The 23350-nt window shown below is 43.1% G+C and overlaps 1 protein-coding gene across 2 annotated transcripts in view; it reads left to right on the top strand.

Moving 5' to 3' along the window:
* Positions 1-23350, top strand: part of CAPN3 (calpain 3) — a 71819-nt gene that overhangs the window by 38517 nt on the left and 9952 nt on the right. The window contains exons 10-21 of one of the 2 annotated variants that reach the window (XM_090033348.1): positions 752-912; positions 2888-3057; positions 3998-4009; positions 6364-6572; positions 7104-7140; positions 8256-8273; positions 9843-9914; positions 12992-13069; positions 19611-19668; positions 20456-20520; positions 21602-21670; positions 22337-22415. In XM_090033348.1, the coding sequence (XP_089889474.1) occupies positions 752-912; positions 2888-3057; positions 3998-4009; positions 6364-6572; positions 7104-7140; positions 8256-8273; positions 9843-9914; positions 12992-13069; positions 19611-19668; positions 20456-20520; positions 21602-21670; positions 22337-22415 (1028 nt within the window). The remainder of the gene's footprint in view (positions 1-751; positions 913-2887; positions 3058-3997; positions 4010-6363; positions 6573-7103; positions 7141-8255; positions 8274-9842; positions 9915-12991; positions 13070-19610; positions 19669-20455; positions 20521-21601; positions 21671-22336; positions 22416-23350) is intronic. The other variant, XM_090033349.1, reaches the window with a different exon arrangement.

Here is a 23350-nt window from a genome sequence, read left to right as displayed (position 1 = left end):
AGAAAAACACCAAGAGTATCCATTCATTTAAGATGCTGCACGTGAGATGTCAAGGGTCTGATTTTTCCAAAATCTTATTATATAGCACTTCACATACACAGAGCACAGTGGCTCCTGTTGATTTCAACTGCAGCTGCGATAGTAACAGTTCTGCCAATCAGATCCCAAGGTATCAAACTGGCACTCAGAAAATGAGAAACACACAAATAGTGACTGTCTGTGAAAAGCCTGGTTTAAATAACTTGTCTACCATCACACGGGGATGCTGTGGGAGAGACAGTTCAACTTGCTGCATTCAATTGCCTTTAACATGAGACTGCCCTTTCTCTTTCTGTGGTGCCCTGACTCATTCCATACTACCTTCCAGTTTTTGCAACTAACAAAGCAGGGGTCCTAACAAACACTTTCCTTCAGTATGGAGCACTGATTCCTCACAGAGCAAACCCATCCTGTACAGTGAATGGCACAGGGCTTTTGTGAAATAACAGTATGTAACTGGATGACTGAAGACTATAGATAATGTACACACACAAGAGGTAAGAGGTAAGCTTCCACAGGCAAGTTTACTGGTATTCCTCTGCTTAACAAGGTGTACTCAGAATACTTGAGGTTGAGGGGGCCAGACTGTTTCAACAGGATCTATTTTCAATAGGAACTTAGAATCAAGCCCAAGATTTTTTTTTTTTAATCTGCCTACCTGTGCCATTTGAATTTATTCTGTTTTCACCTTTTCCATTCATTTTGTTTCCAGGATGTCATTCGAGGATTTCATGAGCTACTTCACAAAGCTTGAAATCTGCAACCTCACACCTGATACTCTGGTGTCTGATAAGCTCCAAACTTGGACAGTTTCAGTCAATGAGGGGCGCTGGGTGAGAGGCTGCTCAGCAGGAGGTTGTCGCAATTATCCAGGTGAGTAATAGAAAAATCTGTAGAAGAACTTTGATCTTATTAGATTTCAAGGGCTAAGCAGACTTATGCAACAGACTAAACAGTAGGGCTATGTGAAGCTTCAGTCCCTGATTTGATTTGGAGGAGACTCGGCCTGATTTGGTGGCCAAATCTCCAAATCTGAATCAAATCAGAGGACCCTTGAATCTCTCCAAATTGCATTCCAACCCTCTGAATCAATTCAGAGAGATTCAAAAAGATCTGGAGATTCAAACATAGACACAGCTTTAAATATTTTTTCTACATCCCTCTAAGTAGCAGGGGCTTGTGAATGCTGCGATGCTGGGAGGTGTGGAGTGTCCCACAGAAGCACTTCTGGCCCACTTCTGGGTCTGCCAGGGAGTGCACTGGGGGCCCCCCATACCCCCAGCTTGGCGACTGGTGCCTCTTGGGTCTGGGGGGGGCCACCCAGGGTCCCCCTGCGGCCAATCGCTGAGCTGAGGAAATGCAGGGGAGCCCCCCAGCACGCTCCCCGGCAGACCCAGAAGTAGATTGGAAGTACTTCCAATCAACTTCTGGGTTCACCGCTGAGCATGTGGAGGCCCCCCACCACACTCCTGTGGGATGCTCCATGCGCCCCAGCATCACAGTATTCACAAGCTGCACCAGCTACTTCAAGGTATGTAAAAAAACTTTTAAAGCTGTGTCTATGTCCAAATCGCTGATTCTCCTAATCGGCATCAAATCTTCAGATTTGGATTTGGCCAAATCAAATCAGGGACAGTGATTCAAATCAATTAATTGAATCACTGTATCTGATTCAGGCTGAATCCAAATCTGAATCGAATAGGGCCTGCTTCGCACACACCTACTAAACAGCACTTGGCCTAGCACAAACCTAGGCCTCCTACAAGCAGCAGTGCTAATGAATTGATAATTGGCACTCTTCTGAGTCTATACTGAGATAATGTCACAGAATGGTAGTAAAAGGCAGTGGGTACCTTGAAGTTCCATTTTAAGAGAGATAAATGTAAAAAACTTGACTATTTGTTGTTTCTCTGAACCTAAGGTAAGAGAGCAGGTGTTAAGTCCAGTCTGTCCAGGAAGCTTCATTTTAGAGATCTGCATTCTACAGGTTTCATTTGGGTATATATTCTTTTTGGTTTCTTGCCATCAGCTGCTGCAGAACAACTGTACCGTATCACTGTGAGTTGGCTGTATTACTGTCCTAAGTCATTAAAGACCAGTAGGGCTTTTAAGGCAATGTTGGCTTCTGTTTAACAATGTCTGGACTGCAAATCAGAATGGAAGACCCTAAATAATCTTACACTTATAAGATTTAAATATTCTTTCTTCCTTATTTGACTTACAAATTAATTGGTGAAGGAAGAGGTCAGCTGGATCAGGGCAGCTCTACTATCCAATTTAATAAAACTGTATCTCCCCTAGCAGAGGAAATAAGGCATTATATATCCAATCATTTTCTGAGCCAAGCAGGTTACAAGAGAGAATAGAGAAGGACATATATCACAGCTGGTGGGCTTTGGTATTTTATTACTTTTTTTTTAAAGTGAAACCAAAATTTGCTAAAGACTGGTGACTGCAGGATTCCTTTAATACTTAATGCAGACAAAGGATCTTCTTTCAAGTAGGTTGGGAAGCTATATTACGAAGTATAGCATAGAAGGGCTTTATAATGAAAAATAAATTCTGCACAGTCAATACCAGAAATATCATCAGTGGTATTATGATATGAAATAAAAACAAGCCTCATAAAGGAGTTAGAGAACAGTCACATGAGGTAGCTGCTGTACCTGTTTGTAGAAATCAACTTTTTGCATCAGAAATGTATAAAAAAGGAGATTAATTCAATTTTTGACTTTCCATCAAGAACTATAAAATGACAATAGATATAGGAACTAAAAGATGATGAATCTACAAATATCAACCCAAGGACTGATATGTACATTTTGGGGGGCTACTGGGGTTTTTGCAGACACCTTTTGGACCAATCCTCAGTATCGTTTGAAGCTTCTGGAGGAAGACGATGATCCGGAAGATTCTGAGATTCTCTGCAGCTTCCTGGTTGCACTAATGCAGAAAAACAGAAGGAAAGAACGCAAACTGGGAGCCAACCTCTACACAATTGGCTTTGCCATCTACGAGGTACCATTATTAAAAACATAGAAATGAAAAAGTCTCTTGGGTCATTGATTCCTGCATTCACAAGCAATCATTAACACCAGGAATCCCCAAAATCACTTCAAACCCTCACTCGCAATTAATTCCAATGCAGAATTAACAGGGCTCTGCACACTGTTCCAGTGCTACACTGTTCTTCACAAATAGTACAAAACTGTCATGGTTGGCAGCTGATTTTAAAATTCAACCTGTGTTCATGAATTGTATCTTTGTGTTAAAAATGTTTTCCAGTTTTCCTGGAAGCAGTAAGCGACGGTCTTCTGGAAACTAGGAGAGTAGGGAAATCCAGTTCTCTGTATTGATTTAATCCATTTTAATTCATTTGTTTTGAGTCACTTCACCTAGAAAGGCTCCCCTTTTCAACCTCCAGGTCCACTTCACTCCAGGCTTCCCCACATTTCTCTTCCCAGATTGCCCAGTAGCCTCCCAACTGGCTCTTGGGTCAGGGGATTTACAGCTGTCGAAAATAAAACTTTCCATTGGCATTGGTGTGGTGTTAAGCAACACTGGTTTATGACCTCTGTGTACTCTGACCTATCTTCATCCCCTCATGGAAAGGATGAAGGGAAAGAGAAGTTCATAGCTTGATTTTCAAAGGTGCTTTGTAACTTCTCCTCCCATTGACTTCATCTGGAAGTGGATTTGCTTGGCATCTCCCCAAGCCATGTTTATTTAGTCAAAACTATGATTTATTTTTATAATCTCCAAGAGAGTTTGAAGGGAAGCTTTTCTTAAACTAAGAGTTGAAGTTGGTTAAAATGTTTATGTATTTGGCCGGGGCGGGGGTAGGGCGGTTTTTCATTGACTTCAAGATGCCTAGAAACTTGCACAAACACATTTTATAAATAAATAAGTAAACTGCCACAGCATCCCTAATTGTCTCCCTACTTTGTTTCTCTCCAAGGTCCCACAAGAGGTATGCGGAGAGTGGAGAAAGAGTTGACATCTTGATGTAGAGTCCTCAGATATTGTACTTTTGTGTCTGTGTAAGCCAGTTGGAAGCTGCTCACTTGGGTTTGTTTTTAGTGCTATACAAGTGAGAGTTTTGTATCTCCCACTTGTGTTGTGAGTTCAAAACTCCTCTAGGCCCAGCCCCACCCTGCCTATGTTTTCCCCAGCTCTTCTTTTCTATTCTGTTCTCTATTACCTCCTAAATTCATGCCAAGTCATAGGATAAAATGTAGCATAGAATTTGCTACAGAATAAATTGCAGAATTCAATTCTTGCTGCACAACTGTTTTCTGGAATCTGTAAGTTTTCATCTGAGTAAAGACATTTTGTTCCCAAGTCCTTTAATTACAAAGAACACCCCCCCCAAAAAATCCATGAACCAAGTGTAAACAGATGTTCAGTCTTTGAGACCCCGCAGAGATCCCAAAATTATACCAACCACCAGAACTGCAAACTTCCCAAGGTGAATTAACTTTGAAATGTAAAGATAATGGTGTGAGTGTTGTCATTGTTGAGTATTTTACAGCTGAGCTATTGTGCAGAAAACAGCTAGTTTATGTGCTTAGTTTAACTTTTCAAACAGCCTTCCAAAAAAGTACCCTACTGTACTGCAGAACCTTCAGCTTTCCCTTGATGACTGCAATGCATGATTCATTGCCAATAACACAAAGTCAGTAGCACACCAAAAACGGAGATCTTTGGAAGGTAGTACAGTAAACTAAATTCTAACATGAAAATAAGCTTTGGCAATGTAGTATAGTAGAGCCTGTTTTACTGATTTTCATGTTTAATTCAATACCAAAGACAGATGTTTAATTTATCAGAAGCTGCTGCAGAATTCCCGTTTTGCTCCATCAGGGTGCCACAGAATCTAAGTGACTCTGCTTAGACTATAGGATCAGATTGCCACATAGTACACTGGGGCTTGTATAGACTATCTTCTATATCACAGCCTCCATCCAGTATCATTATTTTAATTGTGTATGGTGGTCATAGTTTTTTCACAAATATATCTGTATTTCTTTTGTTAACTTAGTTGCTAAATCCTCTCTCTTCCACCTTAAACCTATTATATTTTCTTATACTGCCATCCTGGTGCTTGCTAATGAGAAAAGAATCATTCAGCAGTTATTTTTTCTGCTGTTAACCTCAAAAGAGAGGCCCTACTAGACTGTGGCCCATACAGGGATATTGGAAATGAAATATCACTACTCCCAGTGCCTGTAGTATTGGAGGGTATACTCTATTAGCAGCATAAATAAAAATAAAATATCTCACCAGGAGACTCAAACAAGTATAGGCTAAGCAGTGATCTTGTAAAGCAGTGAGATGGAATCATTTTATCAGCAGAATAGGGTTGTGAAATGAAGATGTTTTCAATTTGCAGTTTAGCAAAAGTTACTGGAAATCTAATTTTCAAAAATAATACAAGAACTCTCTTTATTATTTAAATTGTATTACTTTAAATTGAATTTAATGCTGGTATAAGACAGTTCTGGAAAATGAAAGCCTCTCTTTTTCTACAGAGTATATATGCAGCATTCCCTCTAAGCTGCGTGGGTGCGCGACTGCACACAATAAAAAATCATGCCACGCAATAACTTTTTAATGCCCCCCACACAGTGGTATACCAATGGCGGGGTTAGTAGGGAGCCATGGCTCCCGGGCACTAACCTGGGGGGAATGCCCAGTGCCACAGCAAGGGGCTGCCAACACTCCCTCCATCGTCAGCTTCACGTCCAGCCACTCACCACTCGCCCCAACCCAGCCACAGGCTCCTGCAGGGGGGTGAGGGGCGGGCACACAGATACCCGTGCACTCCCACCCAGGATTGCTCACAGACTGCTAAATCTTAGAGGAAACACTGCATATATGGCATGGACAGCAGGAAGGCACTTGTGTACCCTGCAAATGTACTTCAGACCTTTGCAGAAGGGGCAAAGTGTTAGGTCACACAGGGTCACTCCAGGCTCATTTAGACCCAAGTCTCCCCTGAGAATTTCAGTTCGTGCCTTTTGTGATTTGGATATCATTGCCTTAGCAGCATAAATGTGTTCAAGAATTAATTTCAAGAGGCCGTCCAGCAGCTAGCAAGTGCTGAAAATTTCCTGTTGATAGGGACCAGTGTTTCAGCAGATGGAGGAGATTATTTCTGTTGCCAGTCTCCTGACCCATCCAACTTTCTGGATTTTATATTTCAACCAAACTGTTCGATTTCATTGGCATTTGCTGTCTATGTTGTGTGCTGCCTGTGCTAGATCTGTCCAGGAACCATACAACATCTTGCTGAAGACAGCTGTTTGATTCTTTTGTTAACAGATGCATGGCAACAAGAAGCATTTACAAAAGGATTTTTTCCTCTATAATGCCTCCAAAGCTAGGAGTAAGACGTATGTAAACATGCGAGAAATCTCTGAACGCTTCCGGCTGCCTCCCAGTGAGTATGTCATCATCCCATCAACATATGAGCCTCACCAGGAAGGAGAGTTCATCCTGAGGGTGTTTTCAGAGAAAAGAAACCTTTCAGAGTAAGTCCCAAGATATGCTTATTTGACTAAAAAAAAAAAAAAAAAAGACCCCCTTGTCTGTCATAGTTATAATTTATGTCCCCAACCCCCACAGCAAGAAAACACAGCATTAAACATTTTCTTTTCTACCTTTCTTCATTTCCCACCTCTCAAATGGATTCAGCTCCCTAGGTCATCCTGTCATCTCCAACTGCTTTGCTCAGAGCCAGTTGAATTAAACTTCTTGACATTGCCAACCTCCAATCCAGGACAGTGCGTGTGAGCAGTGGCATTCTTAAAAACAGTATTTGGATACCTAGCTCAAGGTTGTTAGCATGGAGCTCTGCCTTATACAAGTAAAAAATAATTTTTACAACAGCAAAAACAAGTAGACCTTTTTGCCCTATACAAATAAAAAACAATTCAAGCCATAACTTTGTTCCCTTTTGAAAGATCAACAGGTTCTTTCAAATCATCCACAGGAACAAGCCATGTAGAAATATGGTCACATTTGCTATTTTTTTCTCAAATGTATTTGCCTTCCTCTTGCAGGGAAGTTGAAAATCTGATTGAAGCAGATCGTCCTTCGGTGAGTACATTTTGCTTCCAGTTTACTTTGTACACTTTTTTAAGATTTGTAACCACACACAGAGTGGCTGCTGCCATGCATGGAAGAGTATCATAGCCAAGGAAAACGGTAACAAGAGGCCAAGTGCAAATACCATACTTTCCCAATAGAATTGGTTCTCTCTCACTGAAGCAAGTACATTATCACTGGCTGTATATAATTTCCCTTTTGATACGGATGGACTACCAAATAAGTTAGGACATTATGCTGGACTTGAAGCTTGTTATTGAAGGTGGAAGTTTAGCCATTGAACAGCACAGGGAGTTTCACTATTGTATCTGTTCTCGTCATCTCCCTCATTTTGCAGCAAAACTGATCATACAATAAAAGCCTTATTGAAAACTTTGTTTGTGAACTGACGCCATCAGTAAACTGGCATTCAAGACCTGAATTCTAGGGCATTTAGCATAATAAAGACTTCTCATTTGACAAAGTCTAAATAACATTTGTTTGTCACACCTTTTTATTAGGTGTATGACAAGGACCTGAATTCTGCAGATGTATTCAGATAATAACTCCGGTTTTTAATAAGCATGCATTACAACTGCATGCTGTTAACTTTCATTTAAGCTAACTGCAGTATGTTCAGAAGGGAGAGGATAAGGACTGATACAGAATAATAAAAAAAAAAAAGTTGTTGGGCACACTTACCAATTCACACAGAATATAATTTTGTTGATTTTTGCCTGCCTTTCATTTGCTGTAACATTAAATGAAGACTCAAAATTGGCAGGCTGAAGTTACTGCATCCATAAACAAGTATCTCTAGTATGTCAGTCTCAATGACCCTGCCTGCTGAAAAGAATGGGATGGTCAGAGCTGAAGCTACAGTGGATGTTTCCTAATTTAACAAGTCAGAATGAACTGAACTCTTGGTCTGATTTGGTGCAGCATTTCCTGTTTTCCTATATTTGACTCTATTGCTCACATACATAGGATCTCTCAGATGTGAAAGAAGGTGGAATAGAGATAAATGGGAAAAGTAAGACAGAGTTTCATAGCCTAACTCAGTAAAATCTGGATTAAACATACAAACATGCCTATTAAATCCTATTTTTGGCTTGGTTTTTGTACAGAAAAAGAAGAAGGTCAAGGTGGGTCTCTACTTTGATAGCTAGCCAACATGCTGGGCTTGTTTAGGATAAAGTGCATGTGCAACTGTTACAACAGAAGCTTGAGTTCTTTGCTGATGTTAGAGTGAGTTGTCTGTAGCCGAGCCTTATGCATTTGGAAATTGCTTGTCAATTGAGAGCATTGGATGAGAGGCTGCTCATTGGCAGCATCTTGTCTTCCTGCATTGTAGCTAATCAATGCTTTATAGAACAGCCCACTTGTCTCACCCAAGGAAAATAATATCTTCAAAACTTTCCATTCTTATGGGCTTGATCCTGTAAATGTGATAAACATCCCTGAATCTCATTGTCTCTAGTGGAAGCTGAGGGTGGTCGAGGCAACTCATGGAACTGTGGCTCTGTTTTAGACCTATTGCTTCATTATTTCATGTGCCACCTCCGGAATCATCTCTCTATTATAGGCATCCTAATCCCCCTTTCCAGCACAATTGTCTCCTGCCAAGATAAGTACCCATCTTCCCTCCACACATTTGTACCCCTGGCTTGACCCACTGCATAATCCACACACAACTTCACTTTATCAGTGAGCACCTGGTGTTTCCTTCCTATCCCTTATAACAGCACTGATTACAAATTGAATAAAATTAACAAATAGCATCCACTTTGAAATTAGGTCTCAATATGATGATTACAGTGTTTTTCAGTTAGGGGGATGCAAAAAGACACAGTAGAAACATACCAGAGAATTAAGTTGGTAAACTCCAGTTGGGATTGTTATTTCCAAATAACTGTTTACACTCACATTTATACAATAACATCCTCAAGCACGTAGCAGAAACTGCATTTCTTACTAGGACAGAGTGTCAGATGCTTTTAGGTCAAGAAGGTTGGTTCCAACTGATACCACTGCCAGGCACAAATTCATGACCTAGCGTCCTTGATATCTAGAAAAGAATCTTTCTTTCCTTTGGTTAGCTTTTAATATTTTTTTAAAAAAGCATTTACATGTTTCCCCTTAAAACCAAGTACTGCACAAAGCAACACAAGGAAAGGATAAATGCATGCACTCTACAAAGTCAAGTCCCCATACTAGCAACTATCAGCTCATTTTCTGCTGGCTACTGCAGCACAGGTAGTCCTTGTTGGCATTACAGTAATGCTGTCTTTCTGTGGCTAACAAAAAAGAACCTGGACGGCCTCTCTTTTGCTCTCAAAATGAGAGATTGTTTGCAACCTGACTAACTTTTCTCTGTGGAGAAAACTAAAACCCATTTTTGCACAAGGAGCATTTGCACAAGAAAGTGAGCACAGATGAGAGATGATGAGGTTTCTATCCCAGCTGGCATGGAGAAAATGGAGCTTGGTCTGGCTAGCATGAGTCTCTCTAGTGAGCATAATGAGAACGGCAACTTTAGGGGCAATGTTTGTGCAGCCCCAGTTGCTATAGCACTTGGTGCCGTTTCTGCAATGGGCACCATCATGGCAGGAGCTTTGTGACAGAATGGATTTTCTCAAACACTGCTCTCTTCTATTTCCTAACTTCCACTTCTCTTCTCTTCCCTTCCTTTGCCACCTTCCTTCTTTTTCTAGCCAATCATCTTTGTTTCTGACAGAGCAAACAGCAACAAGGAGTTGACTGCTGATGAAAAGGACAATCAGAAAGTGAGCACAGATGAGAAAAATGAGGAGGTTTCTATCCTAGTTGGCATGGAGAAAATGGAGATTGGTCTGGCTAGCATGTAGAAGTAGCTGGGCATGTGCATGGGTGGACAACGACACTGGAAATTAGGAGATGAAGGAATAGCTTTTTATAGTTAATAACTGTTTAAGTCTTATCATTCATTTATTTTGATTTGGGACACTGTAAATTAGGTGGATATAAGTAATTTTAGGGGAAATGAATATCACTTCAATTATTTAATGTCTGTGTTGGAGAGTTTCATAAGTTTACATTTTTACAACGGTTGAGGCTGTGCAGGAAGACCCCTTTCCAGTTAGAACAGTGATCCCATCTATTACTGATGAGTCTGCCTATAACAAAAGTTGTCTTGCATAGTGTTCACAAAACCAACCAAGGCTTCAAGAGGTTTTTCTTAATTACCTCTGCTTCAGTCTGTTACAGCTTCTTCTATGGTGGCATCAACTTTTTATTTGAAAATGCAAGAGTACCTTGATCACATAATAACATTGATCTCTGCTGTAGGCCTGAATAAACTGTGCTAAAACCTTGCTAATATTGTAAAAAGACCCATCCTGTTCCTAGTAGGATTTGTATGTGGTCAGTACTAGTGTAGGTTAAACAACACTGTCGCTAGCATGGTTTGCTTAGGGCAGGGGCGGGCAAAATGCAGCCCAGGGGCCGGCTGCGGCCTGGCAGGCCATTCTCTCCAGCCCACAGGGCCTCTAAAATATTTAGAAAATTCATATTAATCTGCCCTAGGCTGCCTGTCATGTAGCCCTCAATGGCTTGCCGAAACTCAGTAAGCAGCCCTCTACCCAAAATAATTGCCCGCCCCTGGCTTAGGGTCTCCTTGTTCAACATATTCAGTGATATTTTCTCGAGGCACATGTTAGCCAACCTTTTCTCCAATATTCCTCTGAGTAGCCTATACAGCAGATTCTCCAGCATAGGGTCATAAAATAATTCTCTGGAATCCCCTCCGCAGGGGCCAGGAAGGCTAGCATGCTGCTACTCAAAATCATAGATACAGTAGTTGCTAAGCCAGCTTCAGCTGTAGGATACATATGCCTATGGTGCTGTTTACACTTCAGCACTACTATTTTGTGGCTTGGGCTGCACCACTTCAGTTATCATGTGAAATAGTTTGAAGCTGCATTGTGCACTGGAAATTAGTTGAATGCTTTGGAAAACCTGTTTTAACCTAATGTGCTCCAGCCTCAGACTTTGTAAGGTTCCACTACAATTCAGAAACAAAACTAAAACACGGTTCAGTTTAATTATAATTAATTATATTCAGTTTCAGTATAAATATACTCCAAAAACCATGTCATCTTTTAGATGTATTGTAATCAGGTCACCCAAGATGGTACTTTTTAATGTGTTTGGGTTCTAAATTGGCCTATTTCTAAAAATAACTCCTAGATAGCATTTCTTTGAGCATGCTAATAAAAATGTAACAGAAAATTTATATTTAATTTTCTTCTGACTTTTCCCCCCCTCCCTCCCAACCCTTAAATAGTGACAAAGATAGGAACCCGTCAAGTGTTCTCCTTTGTGGTGTCATCATTTCCTAATATAATAGACTTTGCATTGATTTGGTTTCAGAGTATAAGGAAGAAAGGCTTATTAAACAAATAACCAAGAAATACAGAGAAAACTTGAGAAAATGCATGCACACCCTTAGATCTGAGTTGGATTCTCTGTGCTGAAATACAGACTCTCTTCTAGATCGTTCTGTAGGGAATGGGACAAGACTGAGTGGGACCAAATCTCCACATTTCTTTTCACTCACCAGCTATTGGAGAAAGAAATGTTGGGGATTTAGTTTACATCCACCAAACATCTCTAATTTCAGCCCCCATATAACAGTAGAGAGGGACCAGAATACCAGTGCCTTGGATCTGGAACTGGAGATGGGGGTTTTGAGAACCAGGATGTTGATTTTTCTGCATGAAAAGTGTGTCTGTTTTGCTATGAGATTTTCAGACTGCTGTGGAAGCAACAAGCTATTCTTCTTCTGAACACAACTAGAATAAGAAAACTCAGTTTAAGATAACAGGTGTAATTACTAAAACTCAATATGAGATACACGATAGCTAAAAGGTAGAATTTCCTTTTTCAATAAATTTGAATAATTTGGCCTGTGTAATGCTTAGACTTCTTGTTTGCATGTGCAAGAAAAGTGAGAGAAGCTGTTACTACACTGCACATTCTGTGTCAGGGGAAAGGTGGAGAGTGGGGGAGAGCGGGGTTGGGGGAGTTTGCTGCATGCAAAATGCATCAAATTCTTCTGAACCCTATCTGTATTCTCTACAAGCTTTCTGGTGGATAGATAGGTTAAGGACAGTCTCATGATCAGATCTTATCCCATAAAAACACTCATGAGTTTGACCTTAAAGGAGATTTCCATCTTCTATTCCAAAGTCATCTTTCATAGTACATGAAATCAAAGTACTACAAGCTAAACATCAAGAAGCAAGACTAACTATTTAGGATTGCTCAAAGGGGAACTGAGGAGGATGAAGTTAAGCAAATGCAACTACAAGATGGTTATTAAATCAACTAGGCATTAAGAAAATTTATAATGGCCTAAACTTGCACTGTGCAATAGTCTGCTGGGGGAAGGGGAAATCTTTCATTTAGAACCCATAAAACTAATTTTGGTACTGTGCTACAAAATATACCATAAGAACAAGCTACTACCTCTTGGTGACTGGAGTGGATGACCCTGTACATGCATAACACATAAAACTAGCCAGTTCTCTTCCAGAGAACTGGCAGAAAGATGGTACAGTTAGTCAGCTTCACAAACCACTGACACAAAAAGGGTGAACATTAGCCTCATAACCGTTTTCCTTGCTGTAAGATGCCTTGCCCTCCAGAGCAGTGCCTAACGGAGTGAACCTGAAATAGGTATTCTGGTAGATGAACAAGGGTGTTGAAGTTACATTCAGATAAATTCTGAATTCATTGAGTTTCCAGGTGAAATGGCCTACTGTTTCTTGATGGACCACACACTGCGAGATCAGCTGGGCAACTTATGTCCGTCTCTTTGCAGGCCTCTCCAGTGACTGCTGACAAAGAGAGTGAAGACGAGAAGCACTTCAGGAATATATTCCAACAGATTGCTGGGGATGTAAGTACACCAGCCAGTCTAAGTGTCAGCCTAATCTGGAGAGTGTTTAAGCCAACACTGCAAATTCCAAACACACGGAGGCTGGGTAGACATTACGCATAAACCAGTATAAGTGATCAGAACCCAGTCTAAACCTGTAACCGAACAGAAGTTCAGTGTATGTAGACTGGTTTAAAAATGGTAGAACCCAGTCTAAGATAGACCTGGTAATAATAGATTTAATTGGTCTAGGTTAGACCAGTCTATTGAACTTCTTCACCAGATCCCTTCCCAGCTCAACTCAGGAAGCTGTCTTCCAGTATCCCAGGCTCTTTGCAAGCTCCTGCTAACCCTCCCTGCCACCCCTCCTCACAGGGCAGGCAGGCTAGTTTCACCGGTGCTGTGCTCATCTCCTCTGGTGGAGCACCAGGCCAGACCCACCCCAAGGCTGTCACAGAGCTGAAGGAGCAAAGCCTCTGCTCCTCAGCCCTTCATCTTGCCTGAGCCTGTCAGCTGGGACAGGTAATGTGGGGGCAAGGAAGGAGGGAGGAAGCAGGGAAGGGAGCCCCCTCAGAGCTCAGGCCTGCACAGTTGGGGGGGCACATAGTAGGGGCTCCCCCACCCTCACTGCTGAAAGGCAGCAGGTGGCAGGGGTTGGGCTGTGGAGAGGGACCCACTGGCCAGCCAAACCAGGCAGTTCACAGCAGGGGAGAAAGCCCCCACTGTGTGCCCCCCCACAAACCGTGTAGATCTAAGCTCCGGGGGGGGAGGGGGAGCCAGGGCTGGGAGCTCCATTCCCTACCCGTGTCACTGACAAGCAGAAGCTGGCAGAGGGCAAGACTGTGGAGGGGGCCGTGCTGGCAGCCAAGCTAGAAGACCTTGCTGTTTGTTCCCCTGTCCGTCCGTCCGTCCCCCCCTTCCCCACACACACCCCTGCTCCTGCCTATTGGCTGGCGGAGCCAGGAGCCACAGCTGGGCAGAGGGGCTGTGGTCTCACAGAGCCAAAGCTTTGTTCCTGCCCCCCATTGCTCTGAGGGACCTGATCTTTCCATCTGTGGAGTGCTACCCCCCTACACACTGCCACCGACTGGGCTGTCAGGCATGCCATGGCAATGTGCTCTGGAAGCCTAGGGCTGGGCATAGGGGAAGGTCGCATTGACAGCAAGGTCTGGGGGCATGTGCCTGATAGTCAATCAAGGATGGCCCCCATTTGCCTGCCCTCCAGCAATCTCTGGGGGCATTTTTATACATGCGGCAGCACACTTTTGAACTAAGACACATTGGAGGTGTTTTAATTTAAAGCGCACCACCACCATTTTCTACATGCTGACACGTTTCACCGCTTATACAACTGCATGCGATGCAGCACAGGGCGCATCAGCTCATGCGTGGAGCAGACTCGATAAATCAGCTCATGCGTGAAGCAGACTCGATTAATCTTCATCTCCCAATATGCCAGAGCTTGGACAGGTTCTAGAGCAGACTCGATTGATCTGTCCAATCTCTGGCTTATTGGGGGATGAAAAGGTATGTGTACAAATGCCGTGGCACACTGGGAAGCATGCAGGAGCACTCCCTGCCTTCTGGCCTCGCCACTGTAGGGATCTGCGTGCCTCCCCCCACAACCAAAAGGTGAACGTGTGTTCTGTTCGCTCCTGATCCAAGCTGTGCAGCTTAGAAAAACCTGTGAAGGTTTGACTGATTCTGCCTTGGGCCTTTTGAATGCCTGTACTTAACCTGAAACTGTCATGATCTTCTGTGGGATCTCAAACCAAACCAAAGCAAATCATGACCCACCTAAATATACTGAAGTCAGGCCTCAATATAGTTTTGAAACCATATCTTGGTAGTGTTTTTCTCTCTCCGTAGGAGGGAGCTTTATTTTAACTGGCCGTTATTCCTCACTAATATATGAGATAGTTTCATAGTTTCTAGGGTCGGAAGGGACCTGAGCACATCATCTAGTCCGAGCCCCTGCCATGGCAGGAAAGAGTACTGGGTTCAAATGACCCCAGCAAGATGTTCATCTAACCTCCGCTAAAAAAACCCCAAGGTAGGAGCCTGCACCACCTCTCTTGGAAGTTGGTTCCAGATTCTAGCTGCCCTGAGCGTGAAGTAGCGCCTCCTGATATCTAACCTAAACCTACCCTCTGCCAGCTTGTGACCATTATTCCTGGTCACTCCTGGTGGTGCTTGGGGGAACAGTGACTCCCCCAATGCCTGCTGATCCCCCCTGACTAGTTTATAACAGGCCACAAGATCCCCCCTCAGCCTTCTCTTTTGGAGACTGAACAGGTTCAGGTCCCGCAGCCTGTCCTCATAGGGCCTGCCCTGTTGTCCCCTGATCATACGAGTGGCCCTCCTCTGGACCCTCTCCATGCTGTCGACATCCCTCTTGAAGTGCGGCACCCAGAACTGGATGCAATACTCCAGCTGCGGCCTGACCAGTGCCGCATAGAGGGGAAGGATCACCTCCTTGGACCTGCTCAAGATGCATCTGTGGATACATGACAAGGTGTGGTTGGCCTTCCTAACTGCCTCCCCACACTGCCGGCCCATGTTCATCTTGGAGTCAATGATGACCCCAAGATCCTTTTCCGCCTCCGTGCAGACAAGAGGGGAGTTTCCTAACCTGTAGGCATGGTGCCAGTTGTTCCTCCCAAGGTGCATCACCTTGCACTTGTCTGTATTGAAACCCATCCTATTCTCATCTGCCCACCCTTGTAACCTGTCTAGGTCTGATTGTAGCCTGTTGCATCCTTCCAGTGTGCCCACATCCCCCCACATCTTAGTGTCATCAGCAAATTTGAACAGGGTGCTTTTTACCCCCTCATCCAAATCACTGATGAAAATGTTGAACAGTGCAGGCCCGAGGACCGAGCCCTGCGGAACCCCACTGCCCACGTCCTTCCAGGGTGAGAAGGACCCATCCACTACCACCCTCTGGGTGCAGCCCTCCAGCCAGTTGGCGACCCATTTGACTGTGTGGGTGTCTACACCACAGCCCCCCAGTTTCTTAATGAGAACGGGGTGAGAGACAGTGTCAAAAGCCTTCCGGAAGTCCAGGAAGACTATATCCACTGCTACCCCTGCATTTAATGATCTGGTGATCTAATCGTAAAAGGCCACCAGGTTGGTCTGACAGGACCTGCTGCTGATGAACCCGTGTTGGTTGCCTTTAAGCATGCAGTCCCCTGCTGGCCCCTCCTGGATGTGTGCCAGCATAATTTTTTCAAACAGCTTGCCTAGGATTGAGGTAAGACTAACTGGCCTATAGTTTCCCGGGTCCTCCTTCCTGCCTTTTTTGAAGATGGGAACCACGTTGGCCCTCTTCCAGTCCTCCGGTACCTCACCAGAGCACCACGAGTACTTGTAAAGCTGTGCCAGGGGACTTGCAATGACCTCGGCCAGTTCCTTTAGAACTCTAGGGTGAGATCATCCGGACCGGCTGACTTGAATACGTCCAACCCCTCCAGAAGCTCCCTAACTAAATCCTCGCTAACCCGTGGCCCAGGTGTGCCTCCCCCGGGGCCCGAGGGGGGACCAGCAGGGAGGTGGCTGTTCTGGTCCCTACTTAGGAAGATGGAGGCAAAGAAATCGTTAAACATGTTAGCTTTGCCGTCTGGTGTGACGACCAGATTTCCCAATGCGTCCTGCAAGGGCCCCACATTACCTGGGACCTTCTTTTTACCCCCTATGTATTTAAAAAAGGACTTCTTATTGTCCTTAATCTGGGAAGCTAGTCCCAGTTCCATCTCTGCCTTGGCCTTCCTAACTACCCTCCTACATCCCCGAGCAACTACAGAATAGTCCTCCCTGGTGATAACCCCTTCTTTCCATTGGGTGTAAGCCTCCTTTTTAGCAAGGAGACATTCCTGGATGCTTTTGGTGAGCCACAGAGGCTTCTGTGCTCTCCTGCTCCCTTTGATCCTCATTGGGATTACCTTCCTTTGGGCTTGGAGGATCGTCTCCTTAAGGAGCGACCACTCTCCTTGGACACCTGGCTCCCCTCCCCTCCAGGACCTCAGCGCTTCCCCAACTGTCCTCCTTAGCTCGTTGAAATTTGCCCTCCTAAAATCTAGGGCCGCTGCCTTACTGTATGCCTTTGCCACCTTGCGCTGGATGGTGAATTCCAGCAGGCGATGATCGCTGCCGCCCAGGTGGTCGAGCACCCGCAGCCCCCTCACCAGGTCATCACCCGTGGCCAGCACTAGGTTCAACAAGGCATCTCCCCTGGTGGGGCTGTGCACCTCCTGGGTTAGATGGAGGTCCTGCACTCCGGCCAAGAACCTACGTGAGCGTTCAGACCTGGCTGACTGCTCTTCCCAGCAGATGTCTGGGAAGTTCAGGTTCCCCATGACTACCACATCCTTAGCCTTCACTACCTCTGTGAGCTGACCCAAGAATTCCTGGTTAAGCTCTTCTCCCTGGTTGGGAGGTCTGTAGTAGACTCCCACTGTTAAGTCTCTTTCCCCTCGACTGCCTTGTACTCTAACCCAAAGCACTTCAGAGTGACCCTCCCCTGACTCCTTGCTAATTGGCAAGGATGTGTATTCCTCCTTAATATAGAGTGCCACACCCCCACCTCTCTTTCCTATCCTGTCTCTCCTGTACAGCCTATAGCCCTTGACATTCACCGCCCAATCATGCATTGCGTCCCACCACATTTATGTAATCCCCACTATGTCCGGACTGGTGTCAGCCAGCAGGAGGGTGAGTTCCTCCTGCTTGTTACCCATACTACGAGCATTTGTGTAGAGGCATTTAAGGCCTCCTAAGGATGTGAGGCCCATCTACCTGTCACCGTATGGTGATATTGCTATTGTGCTGTGCTTTAGTATTTCCTTTTGGAAGTACTAAAGCACAGCTCTGTACAGGCAGTTACTGCGCCATGCATGCGACACACGGGTAAATTTTGCTACTACATCATGGTAGTGGTGCACTATACCCAGATCCCTACAGTGGCGAGGCCAGAAGGCAGGGAGTGCTCCTGCATGCTTCCCAGTGCGCCATGGCATTTGTACACATACCTTTTCATCCCCCAATAAGCCAGAGATTGGACATTATAGTGACATAGCTGGCGATCACATGTAGACGCATGTAATTGCTATGTCACACGTCCCTACATTGCCAGAGGTCAATGTGTAGACGTGTCCCACATGGAGTTTCTTGAGCACCTTTCCTTAGCACATACACATGCTAAAAATAAAATGCTCGAGTGTGGTTTTAACTGCAGAAATTAGAAATTAAAAATAGAAACAGATCTGAAGATTGCATAGCACAGGAGGCTCTTTGGTTCAGATCTGGCTCATTTTAATTACATTAAACTATTGACTCTTCATCCATTTAACACCCATGTAACAGCCTACATGAAATGGGTATGGTGGCTCCAGTCTAGTTCTCAAAGGAGGGATGTCCTTTATTAGCACAGTTCATCCCCTGTAATCAGCAACCAGACAACTGTTTGAACAGTATAGTCTATACCCTCTTCCATTTCTACAGGCAGGTGTTCGCATAGAAGGATTGCATAACTTCCTAAAGAAAACTTGTACTGCTACTTCTGGTTTTGTACTTACTCTAAAGTGAAAGAATCAATCCGCTGGTTGTCAGTACAGCACCAGAAGACAATGTGCTGTAAAAAGTTTGGAAAAAATATGTTTACTTATTTCTGCCTAGGAGAAATTTTAGAATTTGCAGGGAAGGGGAAACTCATTGTTGCCAGAATAATTAAAAAATATGGAGGGTTCCTTTAGCAGGTTTTAACTTATTCCTTTATTGTTATTTTTAAACAAAGAGTTAAGCAATAATAAACAGGAAGGTAAAAGAGAAAGGAATGTTAGAGACAAGACGCAAACAAGAATCTGTCTGTGTGCATAGTCTCCCTTCATCCCAGATTTAAGGCATCTTTGCTGGATTTTACAGGTACTGACTTCAGTATGATTCAAAGGTAGAGCTTTTCCTGGACAATGAATGTGACCCAGGCTACACTGGCCAGTAATACACCTTTCCAACCAGCCACAGTCTAATAGTTGTCATTGTAAGGATGCTGTCAGCTCCTCTGTCCAATGTACATGGAGCCAGTGGCCCCAAAAATTCTATTATGTTCATTAATTTACACAAGTGCAACTCCATTTGACTTCAGTGAAGTTACTGTTGAACACACAGCACAACTCGTATAACAGGTAGATTAGGCCCCCTGTGAGCTGATCCCGTCCCCTCCCTAAGTTAGATGACAATGGCCTCCAAGCCAGAGCAGGATGTGGAAAGCGACGCAGTAAATAAGACATTAGATCCCAGTGCCAGATTTAAGTGGCATCATCCTTCAGGCACTTGGGTACGATAGCTTTAGGGTTACTTTTATCAATGTTGTGGCCACAGGGCAGCCAGGGATCTTGGCTAATATCTATGCTATGTATGAAAATACACCTCTCTCCTTATTAAAGCATATTTCAGTCCCTAAGCTCAGCAATTCACAGGTTGTATACTTATAAGAATATCCATCTCTGAAACCCCTTGTATTATTTTTTTTAATGTATGGTATTCTTTCCACCTATCTGACCAGGATATGGAGATCAGTGCTGAAGAACTCAGAAATGTTCTCAATAATGTTCTAAAAAAACGTGAGTTTCATTTTTCCCCCCTCTTTCTCCATCATTCTTTGAATAACACTGAGCAAGGAAATCTCTAGCTATATCAACTGCATAGAGTATCATTGTGACTCTTACATCTTCTACCATGTTTACCCAAATGCAAGATAACCCTGAATTTAAGATGCTCCCCAACAATTAGATTCTATACATAGAAAAATTATACATTTTAAAAAATTTTTAGAATCTAATTATTGGAGAATCATCTTAAATTCATCTCTAACACCAGTGCAACTGCAAAATTAGTGGTAGGGGGAACAGTAGGAGATGGGCAATAGGGGGGACAGAGCCTCCCCCTGCTGCTTCATACTCAGTTCCAAGATAAGGGGGTTTTTTTGCCCCCAAGTTAAATGGTATGGGAGGAAAAACCTCATTTTGGAGTCAAGTATATATAGTATATAGATATATAGATAGCTAGTTAGATGTAGATATAAAGATAGATATATAGATATACATACACAAACACACACCATTTATGGCTTATGGTCCAAGAACTAGTAAATAAAACTTTCCCATGCTGTGTCTTTGACATTTAATCTAGGGCTGAGTTCTTGCATCCATTCAAAGGCTCAAGAATGTGAGATTAATTCAAAGCAGTGAGTGGGATAAACTAATATAAGAAAAGTGAAGAAGTTCTTGCTTTCAGTTCCCAAATGTTGTAAAAGTAGGATTTGCCTTGTACTTTGAATGGAGCCTCATGAGGGAAGAGGCCCCTGCTGACCTGTATGACAGTTTTTGTGTTTGGAATCATTTGTTTCAGACAAAGATTTGAAGACAGAAGGATTCGCACTGGAGTCCTGTCGCAGTATGATTGCTTTGATGGATGTATCCTTCTCAAATTTTAGATGATTTGATACACTAGTATTTTAGATTGTTTTTGTTTTTGCATTATTTGCCAAAGTGCCTCAAATACAACTTTGTAAATCAAAGAATCAAAATAATACCTTATTTCTTATAAGCCTGGACCACAGCATTTCTGTTTCCTGACAATGGCTACTCTGGAAAAAAGAAGAAACTCTGAAATGAGCACTCAGAGTAGAAACACCTCATTATAGAAATTCTCCCTAACCCAGTCAGTAGAGGCTGGGCTTAAGCCTTGAAGCAAAAGGAGTACAGGTTTTGGTTTTTGTTGTTGTTGTTGTTTTTTTTAACTTCCTATATAATGTAGCTATGGTTTATACAAGAAAACTGTAACTTTTTCCTTGTTGCAATTACATGTTAAATATATTTCACTATAATAAACTTTTAATGTAAAAATATATTTTATGGGAACTAAGAGCATACACAATAAGACATACTACAAGATATTGTACATGTTTAGCTTAAGCAGAAAATCTGATCGTTATTTTTATTGGATATAATATGATCATGTAATTAGAGGATTGCAAACCCCATAAATAGGACAGTTAAGGTTACAACTGCACCCTGAGTACATACCTATGCAACCTGCTTATTATTATACACAGAAGTCCTAGATTGCTTTGGTATTTAAGGATTTTTGTTTTCATTTTAAACAGAAACTTTCTAGGATGAACATTATCTGACTAAAAAATGGTAAATTTCATGTTACTGTGTTTACACTTTGTGTATAAATTTCTTAGTGTGAAAGGATTTGGAAAAATTCATTTAAACACCTGATGTTGAACACATTATTAGAAGATCTACAAGGAATGAGTCCCCTTCCCTACAAAAATGGGAGAGCTGTTTTTGGGGGAAGGCACTTCACAAACATTGAATGAAATACAATTCAAAATTTAACTAAAGTGCTCACAAAATATGTCTCTGTATTACTCAGCTAGCTCTCAACTGGAAGGAAATCCTGACTTCATATGCTCAAAAGTGGACACTGAGCGAATGTAGCTTTTTCTCATTTTCTATGTTGTTCCCCTAAACTCTCATGTCACAGACAGATGGTTCAGGAAAGATAAACTTTGATGAGTTTCGACACCTCTGGGATAAGATTAAAAGCTGGCAGGTATTGTTGAGAACTTCTTGCATTTTTCCTGTTCTGCACATATTCCATAGTGCTAACATTTACATAGGAACATGCCATAAGATACCTACATACACACAATATCATAAAATATCAGAAATGCAAAGCATTAAGTACCAATCATTAAAAATAAAGTGAAGGCCAGATCCAAAATAAACATCAAAATGATCTGTTTTCATGGGAATTTAAGAACCTATCTACCATTCTGAAACTGGTCCTGACAGATTATCCCTATATGCAACAGGAATACAAACCTAGTCAACACAGAAATTAAATTGGCTCAAGACTAACAAAACCACCAATTAAATGGTTATTAAAGTTGAATAAAAAATGATGACATAAACCAAGGGTGGGAGGGATTGGAGGTGAATGTGCCAGAGCAAGACCTCAACAATATTATGGAGAAAGCAACCAAGAGATTGCCTTTGTACTGTAAGTTAAGGGCAACCAATGCCTCTGGTAGACTGCTAGAGAGGAATTCCCCAGCCTTCCCCTAGAATGAGTCGAACTTGACTGACAGGGAAACAAAACCAAAGGGAAATTACGCAAGTGCTTAAAGTCTGTGGTGCAAACATTAGCTGAGTTAGTGAGCATTCTTCTGCAATAAACCAAACTTGATTCTGATACTTTTTTTTTTCTCTTTTGCAGAAAATTTTCAAAAATTATGACATGGACCATTCTGGCACCATTAACAGCTATGAGATGCGTAATGCAGTCAAGGATGCAGGTATCCAACAGTATCCAATAACCTGTATTTCTGGCAAAGGGGTTTATCTCAATCAGTCCAATTACAACTTCCATCTGCATCTACCTTTTCCTGTGCTATGCAGTGCAGCATTTCAAAGGGGCACTCCCTAAACAAAGCCTGAGTATCAAGCTTACCTTGCACAGGTTTTCATGTGTCCAAGCTGCAAGCAAAACATTTTTTGTTTTGCAGACTCCATCTTATGTTCAGTCAGTCTGCTTTTAGGTAAATAATACTTTGCATCTATGTTCTTGGGGTTTTACAAATATGAATGCAACCCTTTGCTTAGCTGCCAGGTTTTATGCTGCTTTGTGTATGACATTTCAGATAGTGAGAAAGTCGCTCGTTCCCCCGCCCCCCGGGTTTCTGCAGTCAGTGGCAGGCAGTGCTTTTGAAGCGGGGACTGACCAATTTCCAACATACCTCACCAGCTAGGAAGGCTGGCAAGAGGAGGAAAGCAGCCATAGGTACAGGATTCTGAAGGGGAACCCAGGCTGGAAGCCTGTTGGTGAGGACAGAGCCTGGTATGGCTGTTGTGCGTGAAGGGGGGAGGGTGCCAAAATCCAGGACAGGCTCCCTTGTTCTCTCTCACTCTCTTCTCATTAGAATCACACTTCATCCCCTTCCTCCTGCACTGCTATTTCGTACCATCTTATCTCCTGCTCCCTACTACCTTCTGCTGCTCTTATAGTCACCTCTTCTTCTTCAGTGGGGGCTCCCATCTGGTCTGATGCTACCAGGGAAGAGAGGCAGCTATGTGGACTCTCTGCTTGAGGTCAAATCAGCTTCTGGTGGCTGGGACAAACGGTAATAGCTCTGCCCACCACCTGCTTCAGCTGTGCAGAGCATTAGGCCTGCCAAGGACCTGCCAGGCATAAGGCACGGGGCACATAACCTGGGCAGCCTTGCCCTTGGAT

This window comes from Crocodylus siamensis, chromosome 2 (genome assembly GCF_052110815.1).
Source record: "Crocodylus siamensis isolate JL-2025a chromosome 2, ASM5211081v1, whole genome shotgun sequence".
NCBI classification, from domain to species: domain Eukaryota; kingdom Metazoa; phylum Chordata; order Crocodylia; family Crocodylidae; genus Crocodylus; species Crocodylus siamensis.
This window is presented reverse-complemented; position numbering and strand designations above follow the sequence as displayed.